General features: G+C 45.4%; 2 protein-coding genes across 2 annotated transcripts in view; one reads left to right on the top strand and one right to left on the bottom strand.

Annotated features, from left to right (window-relative positions):
• ccser2b (coiled-coil serine-rich protein 2b) overlaps nt 1–9938 on the bottom strand; it is a gene marked incomplete at both ends in the record, with an annotated part of 43835 nt that extends 33897 nt beyond the window's left edge. Inside the window, 2 exons of the mRNA XM_080542335.1 lie at nt 8153–8355; nt 8492–9938. Coding sequence (XP_080398461.1) covers nt 8153–8355; nt 8492–9938 — 1650 coding nt within the window. The remainder of the gene's footprint in view (nt 1–8152; nt 8356–8491) is intronic.
• Nucleotides 9939–15806: 5868 nt separating this feature from the next.
• Nucleotides 15807–26832, top strand: LOC308167855 (inverted formin-2-like; the record flags this gene model as incomplete). Its single annotated transcript, XM_080542333.1, has 5 exons — nt 15807–16010; nt 16313–16518; nt 23311–23668; nt 23747–25507; nt 26785–26832. 5 exons carry the CDS (start codon nt 15807–15809, stop codon nt 26830–26832), a joined length of 2577 nt encoding a protein of 858 aa, XP_080398459.1.
• Between the last annotated feature and the right edge of the window lie 2 nt (nt 26833–26834).

Here is a 26834-nt window from a genome sequence, read left to right as displayed (position 1 = left end):
CTGGGAAGGCCACTGAAGAACACTGAACTCATTGTCATGTTCATGAAATCAATTTGAGACAACTTTTGCTTTTTGACATGGTGCATTATCATGCTGGAGCCATTAGAAGATGGGTACATTGTGGCCCTGAAGGGATGCACATGGTCAGCAACAATACTGAAATAGACTATGGCATTCAAGCGATGATTGGTATTAGGTAACAGGCCCAAAGTGTGCCAAGAAAACATTCCCCACTCCATTACACCACCTGAATGAATGAGAAGGTGTACAGGTGTTCATAATAAAGTGTTCAGTGAGTGTATATATATACATATAAAATAACTATTTACAAACCACCTCTCTCTCTCTCAGACAGACATACATAGACATCTCTCTTTCTCTCTCTTGGCATTCACTCTATGATTCCATTCCAAAGCGACATGTAACATGACTGCTACAAGCCTGTTCCTGCACAGTATTCCTGCATGAGTGTGAACTGTGAAGGCAATCACATAGCTCAGGCTGAATTAGTTATGCTTCCAGGGACATTGCTCTCCACGTTCTCCCATATACTCCTACACACTTCTCTCTCTCTCTCTCTCTCTCTCTCTCTCTCTCTCTCTCTCTCTCTCTCTCTCTCTCTCTCTCTCTCTCTCTCTCTCTCTCTCTCTCTCTCTCTCTCTCTCTCTCTCTCTCTCTCTCTCTCTCTCTCTCTCTCTCTCTCTCTCTCTCTCTCTCTCTCTCTCTCTCTCTCTCTCTCTCTCTCTCTGTCTCTGTCTCTGTCTCTCTCTCTCTCTCTCTCTCTCTCTCTCTCTGTCTCTGTCTCTCTCTCTCTCTCTCTGTCTCTGTCTCTGTCTCCCCCCTCTCCAGCAGCAGTACGCTCTGTTCTGTCGTCAGTTAAAGAGAGCAGCAGAGGAGGCATTCATTTTTCAAAGCTAATCACAAAAAGCTGTGAAGGAGGCAGCAGACACCCACCGGGGAGGATGGCAGGGCCCATCATGTCACAATCACAGAAAATTCAGCTTATTATACATTAGCATCTTGACATTGTGTCGTAGATATTCATAATACATTCATAATTTAGGCAGGAAGGCAGGAATGAATTTCCCTGAGCATGATTGTGTAGGGGATGGCTGGGCAGTGGAAGGGGGTTGGTGGTGGTGGGGTGGTTCCTCCTCTCTTCATGGGATGCTCCTCTCTTCTCACCCGCACCCGCACCCCCCCCCCCCCCCCCCCCCGCCCACACTCTTTCCTTTATTTATTCCCACATCTCCATCTCTCTAATGATCTCACTGCAGCTATTTTCTAATACCTCCCTTTCCTTAGGGTAGCCTAACACACACACACACGCACACACACACACACACACACACTTGAGACTTCTAATCCATCTTTGCAGATAGGGTTGACTCATAAGTCTCCCCACAGGGAAATAAACTTCAAAGTAGCCTAATGTCCTTGCCATAATAGAATATATATTATTGTGTATTTTATTTGTTTCTGAGATAATTCATTGCAGGAGGAGATACAGCCACTGCCTCAAGTGTTGAAATAGAGGATCAGTTTGAAAACCTAGGTCTAGGCCAGGGGTCGGCAATTAGGTTTGGCCTCGGGCCAAATTTTTTTTGAGCCACTAGATGGCGGGCCAGAACATAATCAAAGGCTAATTCAAGTAATTGATTGTTTAAAAATGTGACACGTTCTAATGCTTTGACTTTTCTTTCGAAAAATGTACACATCGCTAGTCAACTAACACAGCTTGTTTTGTGAGCCTGCTAACAATGTAAAGTAGTGTTCTAGTTAACTAGGTAGCAGTCCAATCCATTACGTTGCAGTATTAGGCTTGACTAGCAAGTTTGTGTTGTGATTCTCAACAACGTTGAAACTTAGTTTCACCCTTTTCCATAGTTTTGAATAATAAATATGTGGACTGACGATGTATCGCAGCCTAACTTATTCTAATAATTATTTAACATCGTTTTATTCTGAATTATTCCCCCCTCCTCCCAGACAAGGTCACATTATTTATTATTGGATTGGTTGTTTGCGTGCCGGGTGAAGTTAGCTAAACAGTTAACCTGCTAGCAAGAGAAACATCATGTCACTCTCCAAAGGTCTAAAGAGGAAAGTTGACGGTGGAAACAGGGCATTTAAAGAGGAATGGACAGCGAACTATACGTTCATCCTACCTGGTTTCATCAATGCAGAGCCGTTGTGAGACTCACATCTTCCGTGCTCACGATGTTCCCTTTCTATACAAGTCGTCCTTTTCGTCAATGAATGTGATAAAGACGCACGAGAGGAATCGATTGATGCATACAAATAAAAATAAACTGGCTGCGGATTAAAGTGACGTCAATATCACCAGATATCAAGCAAATAGTGACCGATGGGAGATGCCACTTTTCACATTAAGTGAGTACCAAGCCTGTCGTTATTGTATTTAATAACCTAATTGTATTTTGTATATTTTGAATGAATGGCTCGTTGTACTTATTATCCCTAATAGCGCGTTTGCTCTGTCGTTTCAGGAGCATAGGCCTACCACCACTTTGCGCCGATTTTGCTGTCAATGTTTTTCAGAAAATTAAACAGAATTTGCTTTGTTACTGTTCATATGTGTGTTGCAGTCACATACGTAAACATTACGTTTGAATGATTTAATGAGCTGATGTAATTTTTTTCAAACCACACACCGCATGTTGGCTATTTCAGCACCACGCCTTGTCCACCTACTTATGATTCACTATGAGGGGTTCAGCGTCAGTGCACTTCGGTGCACCCCGCTGCCTGATTGTCTGTCCCTGTGTCATTCACTCTCAACATGGATACAAGTACAATACGCATTATTCAGGTGGAGGTAGATTCTCTATTCGGACATTATAGGCGCGGTGTTGGACTGTCGGTCCGATATTGTAATTTTAAAAAATAAATAAATAAATAAAATAAAAAATAAAATAAAAAAAATAAAAAGTGGATTCTCAAAATAATCTGCTGGGCCAAATATTATTGGTGACGGGCCAGCAATGGCCCACGGGCCGCCTATTGCCGACCCCTGGTCTAGGCTATAGTTTTCAGTAAAGGCAATCTTTTTTATTGCTGACACCAGGCATTAGTACTTAAACAATATGAGATGGTAGAAAACACTATATCGGTCTCTATAACATTATTAATTCACAATATATATGTCAGAAACCACCTGACACACTTCCCAGTGGGGCCAGAGGTGGTTTGAATACCCTTGCAGACCAATGCTGCCCTCTATCAAGTTCTCATTGCATTGCAAGACAGTCAACTTGCTGTGTCCAGCGCAGCCAAAGCATATGAATTTCCAGGAGTGGGCGCCAAAGTATTACTTTAGACAGGGCTAATCTGGTTCCCAGACATGGGCTGATTATACTGTAACAAACAATGCATAACATATTGCATAACAGTTAGTATGTCTGTGGGGCCTTGTGATCCTTACATAAATAAATCTCCCACTAATCATTATATATAATACAGTCCAGGTCAGGTGACCATGGAGGGATGGATGGGCTGAGGCCCCACTGGAATGCATGGGGGGAAAGTACAGTGGGGTGCAAAAATGTGGGCACCCCTGGTTTAAATGTCTGTTAGAATTTATCTCCAAGTGATCGAAAGCAAACCTGAACACTAAATGCTACAAAGTTAAACATGACACCTTTCTGCACATTTTAAAGCAAGGTTTATTTTTATTTTTATGACTTTTTAAATGATAAAAAAGGAAAAGGGCCCTGTGCAAAAGTTTGGGAACCCTTTTGTATTATTCTTTGTTACCTTTTGAGAAGATGATTACTAAGGCCCAGACCACAGTGATTTACTCGTTAGGGCTTCAATGAGTCAGGTGAATATAATTCCAGGGTTTAACTATATATTGGAACAATGACTGACAAAACCAAATTTGAACTTTGGCCACTGGCCACAACCAAAGAAGGTATGTTTGGAGAAAAAAGGGTGAAGCATTTGTAGAGAAGAACACCTTGCCAACTATTAAGCATGGTCCATTATGCTTTTGGGTTGTGTAGCAGCTGGGGGCACTGGCAATATTGTGCGGGTGGAAGGAAGAATGGATTCCATCAAATATCAAGAAAGACATTCTAGAGGCTAATGTTCGAAGGTCAGTCCAGAAATCGAAGTTGGGTATTCCAGCAAGACAATGACCCGAAGCATACCTCAAAATCAACATGAAGTACCTCCGGGAAAGACGGATGAAGGTTTTGGAATGACCATCACAGTCCCCTGACTTGAATATTATTGAAAATCTGTGGGGAGATCTCAAACATGCCGTGCATGCAAGAAGGCCGAAGAATATTTCTGAGCTAGAGGTGTACTGCCAGGAAGAACGGGGGAAAATTCCCAAAACAAGAATTGAAAGACTCTTAGCTGTTTATAGTTGCCCGAAGAGGAGTAACAAAGTACTAGCTGACAGGATTCCCAAACTTTTGCACAAGGCCTTTTTCCTTGTTTTATTATTTTGAAACTGTAAAAAGTAAAAAATAAAAATGAATCTTGCTTTAAAATGTGATGAAATGTGTCATGTTTAACTTTGTACCATTTAGAGGTTAGGTTTGCTTCTTTTCACTTAGATATGAATTGTGAAAGGCATTTTGACTAGGGGTGCCCACATTTTTGCACCCCACTGTAAATGGGGTTTGGAGTAGTCAGAAAACTGGCCATTTTCAATGGATGAGGACAGCACAAAGCCACAACTTCAGGGATTTCACATGACCTAGCTAGCTCCAATGACTGGGTAGGTATCAGACGGAAGTGTGTGTGTGTGTGTGTGTGTGTGTGTGTGTGTGTGTGTGTGTGTGTGTGTGTGTGTGTGTGTGTGTGTATTGGAGCTTGTTATCTAGCACTGACCTCACCAAAGCCCAGTGATTCAGCACTTTTGGATCCAGCTCCTGGATTGTTTCGAATATGGAACACTGAGTAACACACAATGGCAACCAACTGAACCATCATGTGCCTTATAGATATACAGTGGGGGAAATATGTATTCAAAAATGCTTCAATTCAACATATTCCCATTGCAGCTATTCACATGACATTTAGACCAGTCATTGGAATAAACTCAATAAACGACACAGCTAAAGAAATAGGAACATTCCAATCCATAAAAAAAAAGTTATGTGCAATAAAAGAGGAAAGACACAGAAAATAAGTATTGAACACGCCAACTGAAATGTACTTAATGCTTGGTGGAGAAGCCTTTGTTTCCAATGACGGCTTCAAGACTTGCTGTACGAAAACAATTCTCTCTCACAGTGATCAGATGGGATTTTGACCCATTCTTCAATGCTCGCTGGTGAATGTTGATCTTCAGTTCCTTCCACAAATGTTCTATTGGATTTAAGTCTGGTGGTTCACTAGGCCAGTCCAACACCTTTATTTTCTTTCTCTTGAACCAACTTAGTCACATTCACATTTACATTTTTGGCATTTAGCAGACGCCTTATTCCAAAGCGACTTACAATCAATACATTTGAATACTAAGCATGTGAATCAGCAGTCCACTATTCGTTGCAGGAAGAGTACTCTAGATCGGGCCCGGGGCCATTGATAGAAGGAAAAACCTTCTCCCTATTATCGCCTTCTACTAAAACTTTTTTTTATTTTCATTTTTTTATTTTTTTATATTACTGGAGAAACTGAGAAACAGTACCAGGGGGGCAGTAGAAGTTCTTAGGGACACAGTAGAGGGGAAAGCGGGTGTCTTTAGGAGACGTAGTGGTGAGGGTCAGAAGATGTCTCAGGAGGAGCAGCTAAGATGTAACCCGAAGAGATGGGTCTTCAGTCTACGACGGAAGATGGGTAGTGACTCTGCCGTTCTGACAGCCGTGGGGAGCTCATTCCACCAGCGGGGAGCCAGTGTTGTGAAGAGACGTGATCGGGCAGTCACCTTTGCAGTATGTTTTCGATCATTGTCCAGCCTGAAGAACCACCCACGTCTCATCCTCATCATCCTGGTGGATGGCAACAGATTCTTCTCAAGAATTTCCCGGTACATGGCTCCATTCATCTTCCCTTGGATAATTTGGATTCCACCACTACGATATGAAGAGAAACAGCCCCATACCACGATGCTTCCACCTTCCAACTTCACTGTAGGTACGATATTTTTAGGATTGTGCAGTCATTTCTCTTCCAAACATGACGTGTCATATTGTTGCTGATTTTTTTTTCTTTTTGTCTTGTCTGACCAGACTACGGTACATTCTCCCAGTAATCTACAGGCTTCTCCAAATGTTCTGTAGCAAACTTCAAACAAGCTTCAACAAGCCTTTTGTTCAGTAATGGAGTCTTCTGGGATGATCGCAAATGGAGACCATGGCAGTGGAGTGCATTGGCCTATTATTTTCTTTGTGACAACTGTACCCGCTGCTTACAGGTCTTTCTGGAGCTCTGCTCGAGTGGTCCTTAGCTCTTGGACTACCTTTCTGACTGCCCGGTCAGATATCTTGCGAGGGGTTCGTGTGCGTGGCCGGTTGATGGTCGAGAGATGTTCCTTCCATTTGTGGATAATGACCCCAATGGTGCTGGTAGGAACATTTAGGAGTTAAGACATCCATCAGTAACCAGTGCATTACTATGCTGCTCAACAAGTGTTGCGAAGGACTTGGGAAAGCTCTTTGGTTCTACCCATCATGAGATGTTTCTTGCAGGAAAGCTTGGTGACAAATCATTTGTTTACTTGCATTCAGAGGTGGGAAACCCTTTTTCAAAGTACTTACCCACCAACATACACTAACCCAACTGATTCTAGATACTTTCTTCCTGTGTCATTCCACTTTATTGCACATAGCTTTTTTTATGGATTGGAATTTCTTTAGCTGTATAGTTTTATTGAGTTAATACCAATCTGGTCTAAATTGAATACGTATTTCCCCCACTGTATATTGTAAAAGAGGTGGAATGTACTTGTCGTCTCCGTATTAGATAGCATGTGATGGGCAACAATACAAGCCACCCAAGCGGGGCCTCTTCTAGCCTGCTGATGTCTAAAGAGAGAGAGCTAGTGTTTGGAAGCCCAGACCACCCTGCAGCAGCACCCTCTCTCTCACTCTCTCTCTCTCTCTCTCTCTCTCTCTCTCTCTCTCTCTCTCTCTCTCTCTCTCTCTCTCTCTCTCTCTCTCTCTCTCACTCCCTCTCACTCCCTCTCACTCCCTCCCTCTCTCTCTCTCCCTCTCCCTCTCTCACTCCCCCTCTCTCTCCCTCTCTCTCTCTCTCTCTCCCTCTCTCTCTCTCTCCCTCTCACTCCCTCTCACTCCCTCTCACTCGCTCCCTCTCTCTCCCTCTCTCTCACTCCCCCTCTCTCTCTCTCTCTCTCGCTCTCTCTCTCTCTCTCCCCCACCCTCCCTCTCTCTCTCTCTCTCTCTCTCTCTCTCTCAAATGTCAGGATAGGCTGCTGTGGCACAGACGACTCGACGGTCATATTATCCCATTGATTCCATTGGCTAAAATCCAGTAATAGGAGTGCGTCATTTTGGCAGGGACAAGCATATCTGACAAAAAAGAATCCCAGATACATTAGTAAGGGCTAGGGGAAGGGCCAATGAGCTGAAATGGACTCAGGCCACAGTGACATCATCTAGGTCAGGCCAGCAGGGCAACCGTTGTCCTTCCAGCATACAGATCACCCAGGATCCTAATCACTTCAACCTCTCCCCAGTTTCAACTGACAGAATGGAAGTAGAGTGAAAAAAAAAAAAAGCCCGTTGAGGAAAGAAAAATGCTGACTATTAGCTACCCACTGCTTAAACAGCAGTTTATCTGATACTGTTCATTGGACAAAGGTTAAACATTATTTATTTTTTACAGCAGCCCAACTAGGATCAGGTAATCAGTAAGAGAGAACCATACTGTTACTGTATACCCTAGCAGATCTGTGGACTGCAGTACAAACTACAGTACAAAATAAAAATAAAAAAACATCTTTACCATACATTAGCATACTTTATGTTTATTCATTGTATCCACTCATTGGGCCCCAATTTGATTCAGCAATTAGTGCTGAGCAGAGCAAGAATACTCACAGCGTGATTTTTATGGTAGCTTGATTTTAACATGATGGTTTTGAGAAAACGGTAATTAGTCAATTATGCTAACAGAGCTTAATAGATCAGATGGGAGGTCAAGGCTGTGGACTCACCACGCTGTTGAGGTCAGAGTCGTAGCTCCCACAGGGATGGGTGGTGGTCCCCAGGGGCTCCAGACCCTCCTCGTCCCACATGTAGGTGCCCCCAGAGCTGTCTGACGGGGACAGGTCCAGGGACGAGCCGTGGGCATAGTCTGCCCCCCCTGACAGAGCATGGCTGGCACGGCGAGGTGACGGCCTGTAATCCCCTCTACCTGCTAGATAGAGAGAAGAGAGGAAACTGTTGAAACCTAATGGTTAACTAAGGTAAGGGTACATTCTTCTGGTTAATATCATGGTTTGGAATGTTGACTTTAAATAGAGCTTGACAAAGGAACCAAGTTGACGTCTCACCAGTGAGTCCCATCCCGGCCCAGTCTACGGTCTCAGACAGGAAGCTGTGAAGCTCTGTCACGGCGCTTCCGCCATGATGCCGATTGACGACTGCGTTGTCGTCGTCTGCATCGGGCTGCAATTGGTCGACCCCTGCATCGTGGGCGGAGAGCAGCATAATACCGTCTCCTCCATTGCCCAGGTTGTCAAAGTCGTCCATGTACTCCTCACTGGTGTCGTTGCGCTCCAGGGAGGAGGTGGAGGACAGGGACATATCCTCCAGACCTTCCCCCAGGGAACGCACCGCACTGGGGGCCACAGGCTCCTCCGGCAGCCCCTCCGATGGCTCCTCTGGGGTGCTCCCCGGGCTCTCCGTGGCACTGGACGGGTCTGGGGTGACAGGGGGCGTCTCCACAGAGTTCCTCCTCCCGTCACCCGCCTCCAGGTCACTCTGGGTTTTCCCGGCCAGGACGGGGCGGGGCTGTTTGATGAGTGACGGCCGCGAGAGCCTGTAGCCGAGGGCCGAGGACGGCTTGGTGGATACAGTGCTGGGGAGGAGGGACTTCCTCAGTGCAGTGGGGGGGATGAGGGAGCTTGTTCCCGACCCGTGCTTGATTGGAGCAGTAAAACCCTTACTAGGCTGTAGGAGGCCACTTCCTCTCCCTCCACTGAGCGCTGGAGTACGCCTAGTCAGGGGAGACTTAGCTAGTGGCGACTTAGCTAGCGGCCTGGGGAGCTCTTTAGCCAACTCTGAGGCCTTGTTAAAGGAGTAGGAGCGGGTGATGAGTGGCTTGGTGGGGGAGGGGAGCCTCTGGACATGAGTGAGGCTCTGGGAGCGAACCATGTTCTCCTCTGAGAGGACACTTGACTTGAGGCTGTCGCTGGACTGGGACCGACTACTGGGTAGATTGCTATGGGGGGAACCAGGCATTGGGCCCCGTCGCAGAGACCCACCGGACCCAAACCGCCTACTAGCCTGACCATTGAGAGTCAGACCCTGTTTGCCATTGCAGAGACTGGGTCCAGACTGGGTCTGTTTGGGTACAGCTCCGCGGGGCCCGGCTCTAAAAGAGGAATGGGGTATAGTCCTGGGGCTGGTGGAGGACGGGGCAGAGGCAGAGGCACATCCACGCACCTTCACTGTGGCCGTGAACGGCTTCTTAATCTCCCGGACCACCACTGGGGACTGGGGCTGTTGCCGGGAGGGAGGCCCAGTTCCCCCCTCGTCCACAGGCCTGTCAGTGTCCATCCCTCTCTCAGTGGGCACACCTTTACCCTTCCACTTCAGAGAGGGCGGCATGCGGAACGCCCCATTCTGCCTGGCAGAGGGTAGGCCTTTGCCCACAATGCCAGAGACAAGAGGCTGGTGGGATCCGTTGGGCAGTGGACCGGAGCCACCCGGGGGACGAGAACCGAATTTGGGCAGTCTGGAGACCATGGTGGGCACGTTGAAAACCGGATCTTCCATCAGCTGCCTGTTGGACCATGGATGGGCAGGACGGGCAGAACTGCAGAGAGAAAGAACAGGTGAGTGAGAGGGATGGTGGGGAAGGAAGAGAAAGAGGAGAAAGTGAGAGAGGAGGGGAAACAGACAAACATGGCATTTACCAAACAGTTATCAGGCGGAGAGAAAAGCTATGGTTCTAGCACGCCCTAGCTACAGCAAACGTGTTATTTGCGACATTGATTAAGACTAGCCTATAATTTGAGTCTAGCTCTATCAAACAAGCAAACAACATTTACTGACCTTTACTGAACGATAAATAATCACAACACAAACACAATGTGTTTTCTGTATGAAAAGAAACACGAACAAAAGAAATAAGTGTCCTTAAAAAGTTCTTCAAAAGCCTAGGGCGTGTGACATAGTGGTTAACTGGGAGGAGCAAGTTCTGGGAGCCAGCTGGGCTTGTTGGAGCGAGACCATCACCACACGCACGCCACACCACGCCCCTAATAATCATAAAGCTCAACCAATCACAACAGTGCCGTCCTGACTGCGGTCTTAGTTACTTAGGTAGCTGACATTTAAAAAGACACACCCAGAGGGCTATTGCCCAAGCAAATCTACTCTACCTTCTTCAACATGTACGCAAATGACACATACAGTGGGGAGAACAAGTATTTGATACACTGCTGATTTTGCACGTTTTCCCACTTAGAAAGAATGTAGAGGTCTGTAATTTTTATCATAGGTACACTTCAACTGTGAGAGACGGAATCTAAAACAAAAATCCAGAAAATCAAATTGTATGATTTTAAAGTAATTAATTTACATTTTATTGCATGAAATAAGTATTTGATACATCAGAAAAACAGAACTTAATATTTGGTAAAGAAACCTTTGTTTGCAATTACAGAGATCAGACGTTTCCTGTAGTTCTTGACCAGGTTTGCACACACTGCAGCAGGGATTTGGGCCCACTCCTCCATACAGATCTTGATTGATTGATTGAAAACCTTTATTGTCCCCAATGGGGAAATTTTGTTGTCAAACAGCTCAGTTAGGGCAGAAAACATTCAATACAGAAAACAGAAAACATTCAATAAAATACATAAAACAGTGCAGGCTCAATAAGTAAAAAGTTCCAAAAGTTCCAGCTCCAGGTCTCCCCCACCCTGCAGGGCCTGGTTGTAGAGTCGGAGTGCAGCTGGAACAAAGGACTGTCCAAATCTTTTTGTACTTTGACGGGGGAGAACAAATCTGTGGCTGAACTTGCTCCTCATCCCCGCCAGCTCGCAGTACATCGGGTGGGAGGGATTGGCCAGCATGGCCGCCAGTTTTTTCCCCATCCTTCTCCAGATCCTTCAGGTTTCGGGGCTGTCGCTGGGCAACACAGACTTTCAGCTCCCTCCAAAGATTTTCTATTGGGTTCAGGTCTGGAGACTGGCTAGGCCACTCCAGGACCTTGAGATGCTTCTTACGGAGCCACTCCTTAGTTGCCCTGGCTGTGTGTTTCGGGTCGTTGTCATGCTGGAAGACCCAGCCACGACCCATCTTCAATGCTCTTACTGAGGGAAGGAGGTTATTGGCCAAGATCTCGCGATACTTGGCCCCATCCATCCTCCCCTCAATATGGTGCATTCGTCCTGTCCCCTTTGCAGAAAAGCATCCCCAAAGAATGATGTTTCCACCTCCATGCTTCACGGTTGGGATGGTGTTCTTGGGGTTGTACTCATCCTTCTTCTTCCTCCAAACACGGCGAGTGGAGTTTATGCCAAAAAGCTCTATTTTGGTCTCATCAGACCACATGACCTTCTCCCATTCCTCCTCTGGATCATCCAGATGATCATTGGCAAACCTCAGACGGGCCTGGACATGCGCTGGCTTGAGCAGGGGGACCTTGCGTGCGCTACAGGATTTTAATCCCTGACGGCATAGTGTGTTACTGATAGCTTTCTTTGAGACTGTGGTCCCAGCTCTCTTCAGGTCATTGACCAGGTCCTGCCGTGTAGTTCTGGGCTGATCCCTCACCTTTCTTATGATCATTGATGCCCCACGAGGTGAGATCTTGCATGGAGCCCCAGACCGAGGGAGATTGACCGTCATCTTAAATTTCTTCCATTTTCTAATAATTGCGCCAACAGTTGTTGCCTTCTCACCAAGCTGCTTCCCTATTGTCCTGTAGCCCATCCCAGCCTTGTGCAGGTCTACAATTTTGTCCCTGATGTCCTTAGAAAGCTCTTTGGGGCTTCCGGTTGGCGATGTAAGAGCAAAGACGTCGAAAACAGGTCTCCCGATTATATTGCAAATTGCACTACTAAAACAACATCAAACCTCTACAAAATTGTCACAGCTCATTATGGGTATCCTAGGCACCTTTTGATGTCAAAATGAGCAACTCAAAAACTACTAAGAAACCCAGCGCACAGACCCCCGCAGCAACACGAGCTAACATTAGCATAGCAAGCAAACTAGCGACCATGGCTGCAGCCCAGGAGAATAGCAACGGTGCTAAAGGTAGCCTACCTGCTGCTGACAACATCTCCATGACGCAGCTGGTGGCCGAGCTGGCGAAGCAGAGAGCCGGACTGAAGGAAGATGTCTCTCAGCTTATCCAAGTATCCTTAAAGCCTCTTGAAACTGCTGTGGATGCCCTCCGGGACACGGTCGGCTCATTCCAAGCCCGCCTCATAGCTACAGAGACTATCGCCGGAGAGAACTTTGAACGACTGACCACGGCTGAAGCTACAATCAAAACTCTCCAGACCCAGAATCAAGTCTTGCTGGACCATGTAGACGACATCGAAAACAGGTCACGCAGATCCAACTTGAGGATAGTGAACATCCCGGAGGGCAGCGAGAACGGCAAAGACCCGGTTAAGTTCATCTCTGAGCTCCTGGTAGACTGCATGGGTCCTGATGTGTTCACCGAGCCGCCTGAGCTGGAAAGAGCCCATCGATCACTTGCCCCAAAACGGGACGGGAAACCAGCGAGACCGTTCATCGTGCGCTTTCTTCGCTTTCAGCAAAAAGAGGCAGCCCTGCGGTGGTCCAGGAGCCATGAGGTGCAGTTCCGGGGGTCCCATCTGAGGTTTTACCCCGACTTAAGCTCCGCACTGGCGAGGAAACGCACCGCTTACAACGGCGTCAAACAGGCACTCTACCAGAAGGGAGTCCGGTTCCGTCTGATGCACCCCGCACGTCTGGTGGTAACCTTCGAGTCACAAACTTTCACATTCGACTCACCTGAAGATGCCCAGGAGTTTTACAAACGTCGGGTAGATAAGGAGTGATGTCTGGAGGCATTCGTATTGAGTAAAAGGACCCATGCATGCGTGTTTGGCGAACGGGACTTAACACAGTCTCGCTATTACTGTCTGAAATGGGTCCCCGCTGCCAGGTACATTATTATTATTTTCCCTGCCTTTTTTCCTGCAATGTGCACGTCGGAAATCGTTTGGTTTGAACGGGTTTGTTGTTGTTTCGAGTCATTCTGGCTGTACACATCAGCAGTGTAGTGGTATATTGTTCTTTTCCCTGCCTTTTTTTCTGCGGTGTACGCGTTGGGAATCGTTTGGTTTAAAGTTGTTTACGTGTTAATGTTCGCCTTTGGACTGACATTAACGAAACAACTATTACCCCAACATGTAAATTTAAATTTGTTAATGTGCTGGGTCATTTATCTTATTTTATGTAGTGGTATTATGGTTGTATAGTATATGGAAGGCTACATTGTATTGTAGTAATTATATTATTGCTATGTTTAATACTGCCTATATATACAGATCTGTTTCTATTATTTTATTCGTTTTCCCTCTTTCGACATATTTACTATATGTTTTTGTAGTGATGTTACTACCTATACAAATTGATCGGGAGTTCCTCGAGTGAAAATAGGGTTAATGGGAATAGGCCTACACTCGCGGAAGACCAACGAAGATTTGGTGAGCCTGCAGTTTGCCTCAATTGGGGAGGCAAACATAGGCAATGTTTATGTTATTTTTTTCTATGTTGTATTGTTATCTAGGGTAATCTGGGATTTTGTTTGGGTTAATAGGGTATTGGGTGTGTGCATCCCTGGTCATTTTTGCAGTTTTAATTGTTTGTTTTCAACATTTTACTATACATTTATAAGTGGAGGTACCTTTTTACTTGCTATACGTGTTTTTTCCAGTAAGTGCTGGGCTGTGATATGGCAGAACATATATTTCTTTATATGTATTACCAACAAATTTCATAGATTATGAACAGGACACAGAATAGTAGTCAGACTGCAGGGGGGGCGAATACAAGATTTATTTCATGGAATGTTAAAGGTTTGAATGGACCTGTTAAACGGACCAGAATATTTGCACATCTTAAACTTTTAAAGTGGGAAATTGCTTTCTTACAAGAAACACATTTGATGGTAAGAGATCATAGTAGACTTAAAAAATCAGGGGTTGGCCAAATCTTTCATTCAGACTTTAATTCTAGATCACGTGGCACAGCGATCCTAATCCACAAGAAAACACTATTCAACGCCACTGATATTATATCTGACCCACACGGCCGTTTTATCATTGTCTCAGGGTCCCTCTACCATAAACCTGTAGTTTTGGTCAATGTGTATGCACCCAATTGGGACGACGAGAAATTCATGGAAAAGGTCATTTCATCTATACCTGACCTAAACTCACGCTGCCTTATTTTTGGTGGCGATCTAAACTGCATGATTAATCCTTCCTTAGACCGTTCCAACCCAAAATCAAAGAAACCCTCCAAGATGGCTAAAATTAGGGATGTCCCGATCCGATACTGAGATCGGATATCGACCCGATATTGGTCCTGAATGCTGGATCGGAGATCGGACCAGAAAAAAAAAAGGCTCCGATCCGCGTGCCCGATCCGCGTGCCCGTTCCGGCGTGTCGCTCAAGTGACGACAACAGTAGTCGCCAGTGGTCACGTGCATGACAGTTGGCTAGTAGCTTTGTGAGAGTCATGTCAGCAGTGTGGGAATACTTCAGTCTTAAAGACGAAAAAAGTCCATCAGCGGAATGCAAGATTTGCAAAATAACAGTTTCGAGGGGCGGCAGCGATGCTAATCGGTATAACACCACTAATGTAATTAAACATTTAAAAAAATACCATGTGGAACAGCACCAGGCCTACCTGCAAGCGTCTGCTACAAAGAAAAAGCCCTGAAACAGCAGACATTGCTACAGTCAATGCAGAGGCGAGAGAAACTCCCCCCAGACAGCAAAATTGCAAAAGCAATAACGGAGAAATTGGTTCGGTTTATTGTGCTCGACGACCAACCACTTTCGGTGGTAGAGAATGTGGGGTTTCGGAGTTTAATTGAACACCTAGAGCCGCGTTATACTTTGCCCAGTCGGCATTATATAACCGAAAATGCCATCCCGAAAATGCACAATGAAGTGTGTGAGTTCCTCGCCAAACTATTGGAGAATGTCGATGCTATTAGCTTCACAACGGACATTTGGAGCTCAGACGTGTGTCCAATGTCGTTGTTGAGTCTCACAGCACACTGGATAGACTCTGATTTTACTTTCAAGAAAGCGGTGCTGCATGCCCGTGAGTTCCGTGGCTCACACACTGGGGATTCCATTAAGGCAGCCATGGAGGAGATGCTGCTCGAATGGAAAATTAACAAAAGCAAAGTCCATGTCGTTTTAAGAGACAATGCTAAAAATATGAAGAAGGGCATGGACCAACTTGGAGTGGCGAGTCTGGGATGCTTTGCGCACACTATGCAGCTTATTGTGCATGAGGGACTGTTGTCGCAGCGCAGCGTGAGTGACGCACTGGCTAACGGGCGGAAAATGGTAGGCCATTTCAAGCACTCGCCTTTGGCATATTCACGGCTGCAGGACATACAACTAGAACTTCATATGCCGCCTAAGCGTCTGCAGCAGGACGTTCAGACTCGGTGGAACAGCACCCACTACATGATTGAAAGCCTCATCGCGCAGAAACGGTCACTCTCGGCGTATGTGGCTGAACATGACCTGCCAGCGACGCTAACAGCAAACCAGTGGGGGCTGTTGGAGCGGACTGTCACGGTGTTGGCCCCTTTCGAGGAGATGACAAGAGAGGTGAGTGTAGGGATGGGACGATTATCGTTTTTATCGTTAATCGCGATAAAAACAGCCGCGATAACTTTATCGTGGAGAATTTTAATTATTTGAATAATCGTCATAATCGTATGTTATGAATAAACTGTGTTTAACAAATGTCTGGCGCTATTTTTTCAGCCTAGTCTACATTACTTTTGCAGTCAAGTTAGCGACTGTTACTGTAATATAATTGCAATTCCTCACATGAGCGCGCGCGAATATCCTCACAGAACTTGTCTCGCGCTATTGTTCATGACATTTTCTAATCGTCCCACCCCTAGGTGAGTGCCTCATCGGCATCACTAGCTGATGTCATCCCCATCGTGTGTGTCCTGAGACGTGTCCTCAGTCGGGAAAACGACACTGACCAGGGGATTAAAACGATGAAAAGCACCCTCCTCGACGCACTCAACAGGCGTTTTGACAACTTGGAGTCTGAACCGTTATACTCGGTTGCAACCCTGCTTGATCCACGGTACAAAGACAGGTAAGGGAATTTCTGTTAACTTTATTTAGCCTAATCTGATTCAATGTTGTGTGTGTGTGTGTGTGTGTGTGTGTCTGTGTGTCTGTGTGTCTGTGTGTGTGTGTGTGTGTGTGTGTGTGTGTGTGTGTGACAAGTAACTTGATTACGGAAATTATTTGACTAATATTAGCTATTTTATTATACAGGTACTTCACAAATGCAGACAGTGTGAGGCTTGCAAAGACAGCACTAATGGCAGAGGTAGGGAAGATGGAGGAAGTGTTGGAGGAGGGAACTACAGCCTCTGAGCCAGCAGACAAGACTCCACGGTTGGAGGCGACAGGCACCAGTACCAGCAGCAGCAGCCTTGCCAACATCTTTGATGAAATCCTGGAGGAACGCACAGTAGGCCTACCTGATCCTGGGATAACCACAAGCGTACAAGTTCAAGTGCATACCTACCTCAGTGAGGCACCTATTCCACGGTCAGACAATCCCTTGCTTTTCTGGAAAGTCAACCAACCTCGACTGCCCTCCCTGGCAGCCACAGCAGCTAAATTTCTCTGTGCTCCTTGTACAAGTGTAGAGAGTGAGAGGCTCTTTAGCACAGCCTCAATTATTATTGATGACAGAAGGAACAGGTTGACTGCACAGAATGCTGAAAAGCTAATCTTCCTGAAGAAGAATCTCTCCCTCATGCTTGAGTGAACAATGTTCAAGAGCTTTGTTACAAAGAAACGGCACATAAGAAACGTGTGTGCGTGTTGTTGTTGTTGTTGTTTTTTGTTGTTGTTTTGTTTACAATTGTCAAAGCAGCTGTTATTCTTATTTATTTGGAATACTTTACATATTTATTTGGGAAGTTATATTTAACTTGTGTTTTACAGCCATTTTGTTTTTACTGTTAGTTGGCTACACTTGAAAAAAGACTTATCAGACATAACTATTTTTTCTACAATGCTGAATGCTGCTGTTTAAATAGTTTTAACTTTAAACCAGTTACTGAGTACTGGTCACTGAGTACTGCAGAGTACTATTTTTGTTGCTTTAATAAAGGCTGGCAGTCTTTAATTTAACTGTTGTTGGTGTGGACTATATACTGGGGAGGTATTTGAATGAATGAATGAATGAATGGTCTTTATTGTCATTGCTACAGTACAGGTACCAAACAACGAAATTTAGGAGGGGTGGCTCCCCTGGTGTTAGGAAAAAAAAAATATATATATATATATAATATTCAGGGGTCAAAAAATTTATACAAATATCGGATCGGTATCGGTATCGCCGATACCCGAAGCCCAGGTATCGGTATCGGTATCGGTAGTGAAAAAGTGGGATCGGGACATCCCTAGCTAAAATGTTGTCAGCGTTCATGGACCAAATTGGATGTGTCGATCCATGGCGCTTCCAATTTCCTCACGATAAAAAATTCTCGTTTTTTTCACACGTCCACCATTCGTATAGCAGAATTGATTACTTCTTTATAGACAGAACACTACTTCCCTTTGTCAAAAACGTAGAATATTCAACCATAATTGAATCTGACCATGCCCCAGTACTATTGGATCTGTCCTTCCCACTTAACTACTCTGACCGCGCTCCATGGAGACTTGATACCACACTACTAACAGATAAAGAATTCTGCCAAATGATTTCAACTGCCATAGACAATTTCTTGGAAACCAATAGGGACGACACTGTTTCTCCCTCCCTGCTCTGGCAGATCCTTAAAGTAGTAATAAGGGGGGACATTATTGCATACACATCTAGGCTGAACAAAGCTAGGAGGCAAGAACAGGAGCAACTTCTCAACTCAATGATTGACATAGATCATCAATACTCTGACTCTCCCACCCCGGAGCTTTACAAAAATAAGCTGAATCTCAAAGCCAAATACGAGTTATTAACATCCGATAAGACAGAACGTATGCTGCTGAAATCACGAGGCTTTGTTTATGAGCATGGGGAAAAGGCTGGTAGAATGTTAGCGCATCAATTAAAATGTAAATCCTCTGACCAACAGATTCCACAAATTAAAAGAGAAAATGGGGAGCTTACAACTGACCCCCTCGAAATCAATGAGACTTTTAGGGCATTTTATTCCAAATTGTACACTTCTGAGGCACCCAATGATGATACCAATATGCAACATTTCTTCACAAATTTAAATGCCCCTGTTATCAACCCTGTTCATAAAGCAGAACTTGAACTACCCTTCCAAGACACCGACATTTATAATGCAATCACAGCTATGCAAAGTAGTAAGGCCCCGGGCCCTGATGGATACCCCATCGAATTCTACAAAAAATTCTCAACCAAATTAACTCCGCTCATCTTAGAAATGTTCAATGACTCAATGGATAATGAGGCCCTGCCACAGACGCTAACAGAGGCATTCATAACCCTTTTACCGAAACCAGGGAAAGACAGAACGGAGTGTGGTTCACATCGCCCCATCTCGCTGCTCAACAGCGATGTCAAGATATTAGCTAAAGCACTCGCCCGGCGTCTAGAGTCCGTCACAGACGAGGTGATCTCCCCTGATCAAACTGGCTTCATGCTGGGCCGCCACTCATTCTCTAACATCCGAAACCTTCTAAATGTCGTACATTCTCCTACGTCCGAGGAGGTACCTGAGGTGGTTCTCCCTGGATGCGGAGAAGGCTTTTGACAGAGTGGAGTGGGCGTACTTATTTGAATGTCTGAAAGCTTTTGGCTTTGGACCCACTTTTATTGCATGGATCAGACTACTATACTCATCTCCTAAGGCAGGGGTCGGCAATTAGGTTTGGCCTCGGGCCAATTTTTTTTTGAGCCACTAGATGGCGGGCCCGAACATAATCAAAGGCTAATTTAAGTAATTGATTGTTTTAAAATGTGACACGTTCTAATGCTTTGACTTTTCTTTCGACTGTACACATCGCTAGTCAACTAACACAGCTTGTTTTGTGAACCTGCTAACAATGTAAAGTAGTGTTCTAGTTAACTAGGTAGCTGTCCAATCCATTATGTTGCAGTATTTTGGCTTGATTAGCGAGTTTGTGTTGTGATTCTCAACAACGTTGAAACGTAGTTTCACACTTTTCCATATTTTTGAATAATAAATGTGTGGACTGACGATGTAGCGTAGCCTAACTTATTCTAATAATTATGTAACAGTTTCATTCTGATAATTATTCCCCCCTCCTCCCAGACAAGGTCACATTATTATTATTGGATTGGTTGTTTGCGTGCCGGGTGAAGTTAGCCAAACATTTAACCTGCTAGCAAGAGAAACATAATGTCACTCTCCAAAGGTCTAAAGAGGAAAGTTGACGGTGGAAACAGGGCATTTAAAGAGGAATGGACAGCGAACTATACGTTCATCCTACCTGGTTTCATCAATGCAAAGCCGTTGTGAGAGACATTTTCCGTGCTCACAATGTTCCCTTTCTATACGCGAGTCGTCCTTTTCGTCAATGAATGCGATAAAGACGCACGAGAGGAATCGATGGATGCATAAAAACCTTGAGAACTGCCTGTGGATTAAAGTGACGTCAATATCACCAGATATCAAGCAAATACTGACCGATGGGAGATGCTTTTTGTTTGCGCCGATTTTGTTTTCAATGTTTTTCAGAAAATTAAACAGAATTTGCGTTGTTACTGTTCATATGTGTGTTGCAGTCACATATACGTAAACATTACGTTTGAATGGCTTACTGAGCTCGTGTTATTTTGCTCAAACCACACACGGTATGTCGGCTATTTCAGCACCGTGACGCGTTGTCCACCTGCTTATGATTCACTCTGAGGGGTTCAGCGTCAGTGCGCTTCGGTGCACCTTGCTGCCTGATTGTCTGTCCCTGTGTCATTCACTCTCAACATGGATAAAAGTACAATAAGCATTATTCAGGTGGAGTTCGATTCTCTATTCGGACATTATAGGCGCTATATGTGGGACTGTCGGTCCGATATTATTATAAAAAAATAAAATAAATAAAAAATAAAAAGTGGATTCTCAAAATAATCTGCTGGGCCAAATATTATTGGTGACGGGCCAGCAATGGCCCACGGGCCGCCTATTGCCGACCCCTGTCCTAAGGCATCGGTAGTTACGAACGGGAAACGCTCCACATTTTTCTCATTGTCGAGAGGGACACGCCAGGGGTGCCCGCTGAGCCCACTCCTATTCTCATTCGCCATCGAACCTCTGTCTATCATGTTAAAATCTTCTCCAATAATAAATGGAATTTCTAGATGGGGGAAGGAACACAAGGTGGCGCTATATGCCGACGACTTACTGTTGTATGTATCTGAACCGGTGCAATGCATTTCCCATATAGTTCAGATGCTGCATAGATTTGGTAGCTTTTCGGGATACAAGATCAACCTCACTAAGAGCGAATGTTTTCCAGTGAACAACCTAGATCTCGCAATCCCACAATGTGACTTGCCCTTCCATTTGTCTAAATCTGGCTTCAAATATTTGGGAATTAATATTACACGGTCCTTCTCTAAACTACATGAAAAAAACTTCACGCCCCTTGTTAATAAATTAAAAGATGATTTACAGAAATGGAGGTCCATTAATTTATCACTGGCAGGGAAGATCAACTGTATTAAGCATTAAGATGAACGTTCTACCCCGATTCCTCTACCTTTTCCAATGTCTCCCTATATTCCTCCCAAAGTCCTTCTTCTCGTCCATAGATAAGTCCATATCATCTTTCATTTGGGGGGGGTAAAGTCCCTAGAATACAGAAAAGACTTCTACAGCGACATCGGTCCCAGGGCGGACTGGGCCTACCAAATTTGCTTTATTATCACTGGGCTGCCAATATTCAGAAAATCATATACTGGGTCCATTCACCACAGCCGTCTTGGTGCGAAATAGAAAATGAGTCATGTCTTTCAACATCCCTCTCCGCCTTGATTACCTCCAAACTCCCTCTATCTGCCCCACACTACACCTCTAACCCTGTTGTTGTTAATACATTACGAATATGGTCACAATTTCGACGCCACTTTGGTTTAAAAGATTTCTCCAACCTAGCCCCTATCTGCAATAACCACCTTTTTGTCCCCGCCAGAATAGACAATGCTTTCGCCTTATGGAAAAGACTCGGTCTCTCCAAATTTAAAGATCTCTATACTGAGGGCGTCTTCTCGACCTTTAATCACCTCTCTCAAAAATTCAACCTTCCCCGCTCAAGTTATTTTCGATACCTCCAGGTCCGACATTTCATTAAAAGTTTGGATCCAAACTTCCCAAATGCACCACAACCTTCTGCTATAGATGATATCCTCCAAATTCCTCCCAATCTAAAAGGCCTAATATCAAGTATTTACTCTAGCATATCATCCCTCGGAGACACTTCCCTCCACAAAATTAAAGAGAAATGGCAGGAGGAGCTAGGGGACGTAATACCCGATGACTCCTGGACTGAGGCTCTGACGAGAGTTAACGGGAGCACATCATGTGCTAGACTAGGCGTAATCCAATTTAAGGTCTTGCACCGAATTCACCTTTCCAAATCTAGGCTAGCCAGAATCTATCCTGACGTGGATGAGAATTGTAGCAGATGTCATAACGCTCCGGCAACGCTAACACACATGTTTTGGTCATGTCCCTTATTATTTGATTATTGGTCAGCAGTTTTCAGGACCCTCTCACAGGCACTAGATCTGAACCTGCAACCTAACGCCTACTCAGCTATCTTTGGCATAGCGCCAACTGACCAACAGATTATTAACAAGCATAAAGACATTGTGGCATTTGCCACTCTACTTGCTCGACGGAGGATTTTGCTTTGTTGGACATCCCCCAAACCACCGAATTCCTCCTTATGGTTGACTGACCTTATGCTTCACTTGAAACTTGAAAAGATTAAATATACACTTAGGGGGTGCAAAGACCGCTTTTATTTCACCTGGAACCCAATAATATCCTATTTCAACAAACTAAAAACCCTCCCTGACAATGCAAGTGCGCTGGATGCTGAGTGATGACATATGTTGTGAATCTATTTATCAGGATAAACCCCTAGAGATACATCATCTCGTTCTAGAGAGGGACATATTACAATCATAACAGACATGGTATCACAGACCAACACGACCATCTCATCTATCCTCACTTACAAATGAATTGCACTTTATTTCTCTTTATCTCTTTGATTACTTACCTGTACTGTCTTCATTACCTATCACCACTGTTATTATTATTATTATTATTTATTGTTGTTTATTTATATCCTTCGTCCTGGGATGCACCACTTGGGATTTTGTGGGTGGGGGGGGGGGGGGGGGGGGGGGGGGGGGGAGGGTTGGGACATGTTTGTGTTTTGTGTAAAAACAAACCAAAACTGAAAAGTATTATTTTTGTATATCTGTAACATCTCAATAAAAAGAAAGTAAAAAAATTATTTAAAAAAATAAAATAGAAACCATTAGACAAGGCGTTTTCAAGGCAAGCTCTTCTGTGTCAGGCAATTTAGAATGTTGAAGTTTTTCCAATTGTCCCATTGTGATGCAATAAGAAACTATTACAACATTTGCAACATTTGACAGTGCTACAAAAACACTGTGTGCATTGGCCATTGAGATAATATAGAGATATTGAGATATTGAAAGTACTGGGATTCATCTTAATTATGTATTTTCCAGTTTTGGATATACTGCCAATGCTGAGGTAGGTGTGGGATGCATTAAATGCTAATCAAATGTTGGTGGAACAACAGTCACAGTCACTTTCTGTAAGATTTCCCAAACATCAATACCTATGTTGTGTGTGCGTGTGCGTGCATATGTGCATGTGTGTTTATGTAACAGGGAGACTGAGGACCTGGACCTGAACATCCAGTGTGAGGCCTTTGAGGATTCCATGGCCGAGGATGCGGAGGAGATGGAGAGGGTGTACGGAGGCATCGACATGAGCAGTCACCAGGAGGTCTTCACCTCCCTCCTCACCAAAGTGAGCAGCTCCCCAGCCTCTGTCCAGCTGCTGTCCATCCTGCAGGCTCTGCTGCTGGTGGCTCCAGGACGGGGAGACGTGTGGCTGACCCTGGAGGCCCTGGCTGTCCGTGCCACTCTGCTGGCCCACGACTCACAAATGGACTCCGCTGAACGTTTGATGGAGCGCCTGCTCTCTTCCAAGAGACAACAGATCTCAGCCAGTCCCAAGACCAAGACCACCAACAGGGCAATCCAGACAGACTTGCTCGGCAGCACAACCAACCAATCAGACATGGCTTCCGTAACTCCCCCTCCTCCCCCTCCTCCCCCTCCACTTCCTGCTGCTACCCCAAACCCTCCTCCTCCCCCACCCCCACCCCTGCCAGGCACCACTTATGGTGCACCCCCACCACCTCCTCCTTTACCTGGGATGCCACCTCCTCCTCCACCACCTCTACCAGGGATGGGGCAGGGAGGTCCACCTCCTCCCCCTCCCCTGCCTGGTATGGGCCCCCCACCTCCCCCTCCCCTGCCTGGTATGGGCCCCCCACCTCCCCCTCCCCTGCCTGGTATGGGCCCCCCTCCCCCACCACCCCCTCCCCCAGGTATTGGAGGAGGTATTATTGTGCCCCAGAACGCTCCTCTCCCCAAGGCCAGCCGCTGTCCCACACTGCGCATGAAGAAGCTCAACTGGCAGAAGCTGCCCTCCAGAGTGGTGTCTGAAAGCCAATCCATGTGGTCGTCAGTGCAGTCTGATTCCCTGGAACCTGACTACTCCAGCATTGAGGAGCTCTTCTGTCTGCCAGTGACTGACTCAAAGGCCAAAAGTACCAACACTACGGTCAAACGAGAGCCCAAAGAGATATCCTTCATTGATGCCAAGAAAAATCTAGATTTGAACATATTCTTGAAGCAGTTCAGATGCTCACATAAAGACTTTGTAGCTATGATCCAAAATGGGGACCGTTCCAAGTTTGACGTCGAGGTGCTGAAACAGATGCAGACGTTACTGCCGGAGAAACATGAGATTGAGAACCTCAAGTCATACCAAGGGGAGATAGAGAAGCTGGCCGGTGTGGATCGGTTCTACCTCGAGCTCCTATCAGTTTCATGCTACACCATGAGGATCGAGTGCATGCTTCTCTGTGAGGAGACCCCTTCTGTGTTAAAGATGCTGCAACCCAAAGCTGAGCTGCTGGACGCAGCCTGTGAGAGTTTGAAGGAGAGCACCCGCCTTCCAAGTTTCTGCAAGCTCATACTTGACATTGGAAACTTCCTCAACTATGGGAGTCACATAGGCAATGCAGATGGCTTCAAGATCAGCACCTTGCTGAAGCTCACAGATACCAAAGCCAACAAGTCCCGTATCACATTGCTCCATCACATCCTGGAGGAGGCGGAGAAAACCCATGCTGACTTGCTGAACCTTCCGGATGATCTAGAGATCTGTGAAAAGGCTGCTAGAATAAATGTGGATTCTATTCAGGCAGAGTCGAGCTCACTGGTCAAACGGTTGAAGGGTTCTGAGAAAAAAGTGTCCTCTTCTTCTCAGGAGGATATCAAGCAGCAGTATCTCACTGCTATGAAGGGGAACCTGGAGGCCTGTGAGAAGCTGCAGGAGCTCTTTGCCTCCATCAAAAAGAAGAAGGAAGAGCTAGCAGAGTATCTGTGTGAGGACACGTCCCGCCTCTCACTAGAGGAGCTGTTCAACACCATCAAGACCTTCAGAGGACTCTTCCTTAAAGCAATCAAGGAAAACCAGACCTGGAGAGAGCAGGCCATCAAGGCAGAGAAGAGGAAGAAACAGCAAGAGGAGGATGACGCCAAGAGACCGAGGGGGGAGAACGGAAAAATAATTCGTAAAGCCCCCCCAGTCCAGGAGGAGGGCTGCATCATGTTGGACCACCTGTTGGCTATGATGAAGGGCAATGCACTAAGGAAGACCACCAGGGCCCAGGCAGACAGGGGCAGCCTGCCCTCTAATGACAAGAAAAGGGATAGCACCCAGCCTGAACATGCCAAGCTTGAGCGATCATCAGCCGTAGATACCCAATATGGCATAGAAGTGGACAAGGTGGCATCAACCATTCAGCAAGGATCGCAGGACAGACTGCCACACACAGGGGAGTCCACATCAGGCCTTCCAACAGGACTCAAACTGGATTAATCAGAGACCATCGCCCCCCTCAATCCTGGATTGGATCCCCTGCTCAAGGAGGGATCTTCAGAGAGAGATGAGGGCATCAGTGGCGGCTCCTGCCAAATCTCTCAGGGGGGGCAATTGTTGCGTTGATGGTTAAGGTGACACGTTCAAGGGTAAATTCACCTAAATCAGCGGGCTTAAATAAATTGACTCTCACAGCCAAAAAATAAATAATAAAAATAAAAAAAAGCTCTTTGGTCTTGCCCATTGTGGAGAGGTTGGGGTCTGATTGATTGAGTGTGTGGAGTGTGTCTTTTATAAAGGTAACGAGTTCAAACTGGTGCAGTTAATACAGGTAATGAGTGGAGAATAGGAGGGCTTCTTAAAGAAAAACTAACAGGTCTGTGAGAGCTGGAATTATTACTGGTTGGTAGGTGATCAAATACTTATTTCATACAATAAAATGCAAATTAATTATTTAAAAGTCATACAATGTGATTTTCTGGATTTTTGTTTTAGATTCCGTCTCTCACAGTTGAAGTGTACCTATGATAAAAATTACAGACCTCTACATTCTTTCTAAGTGGGAAAACCTGCAAAATCAGCAGTGTATCAAATACTTGTTCTCCCCACTGTAGTTACCGAAATAAAACACAGATCAAAAGATTTAATGTACGATTCAAGTAGCCGATGTCCTTGACAACTGGTAAATGTGGTGGAGCAGGATTTAGCTTCTCTGAGGAGTTAAGTAGAGAGAGCAGCCTGTGGCTGTGGAAAGGATTGGGCTTAAATTGAGGATACACTAAAACGTGAAACTGACAAGCGCCAAAAAAGCTCCCCTGCCAGTTCCTGCCAACAGAGACTTGTTGAGACCAGCGTGCAGGGGGTTGGCACGGGTTCACACCGAGGCTGGTTGAGGCAGAAATCGAAGGACGTCGTGTGTTTTTATATTCCTCATTCGATTCCATGCATTACAATAAGCCTGTCCACCGATTTTCTACCTCCATGGTTGGAACCACGAGACTAGACACTACATGGTCATGGATGTGCCTAGGGACACAGCAAGCATGACCAGGGAAAGTTGTCTCCACAGGACCTGAAGCACAAAGCACCAATTCAGTTCAAGAAAAGAGAAAGAGTAGAGAAATGTATGCTTGTTACACAGAAAGTGTTAAAAAATAAAACTGACGTCATAATCTGCCCTCTAGGGCCAGCATCAGGTGCAGATCAAGCGTCAAGGGGGTTACTATCGTTGAAC

Source organism: Nansenia antarctica (assembly GCF_963989245.1).
Source record: "Nansenia antarctica genome assembly, chromosome: 11".
NCBI classification, from domain to species: Eukaryota; Metazoa; Chordata; class Actinopteri; order Argentiniformes; family Microstomatidae; genus Nansenia; species Nansenia antarctica.
This window is presented reverse-complemented; position numbering and strand designations above follow the sequence as displayed.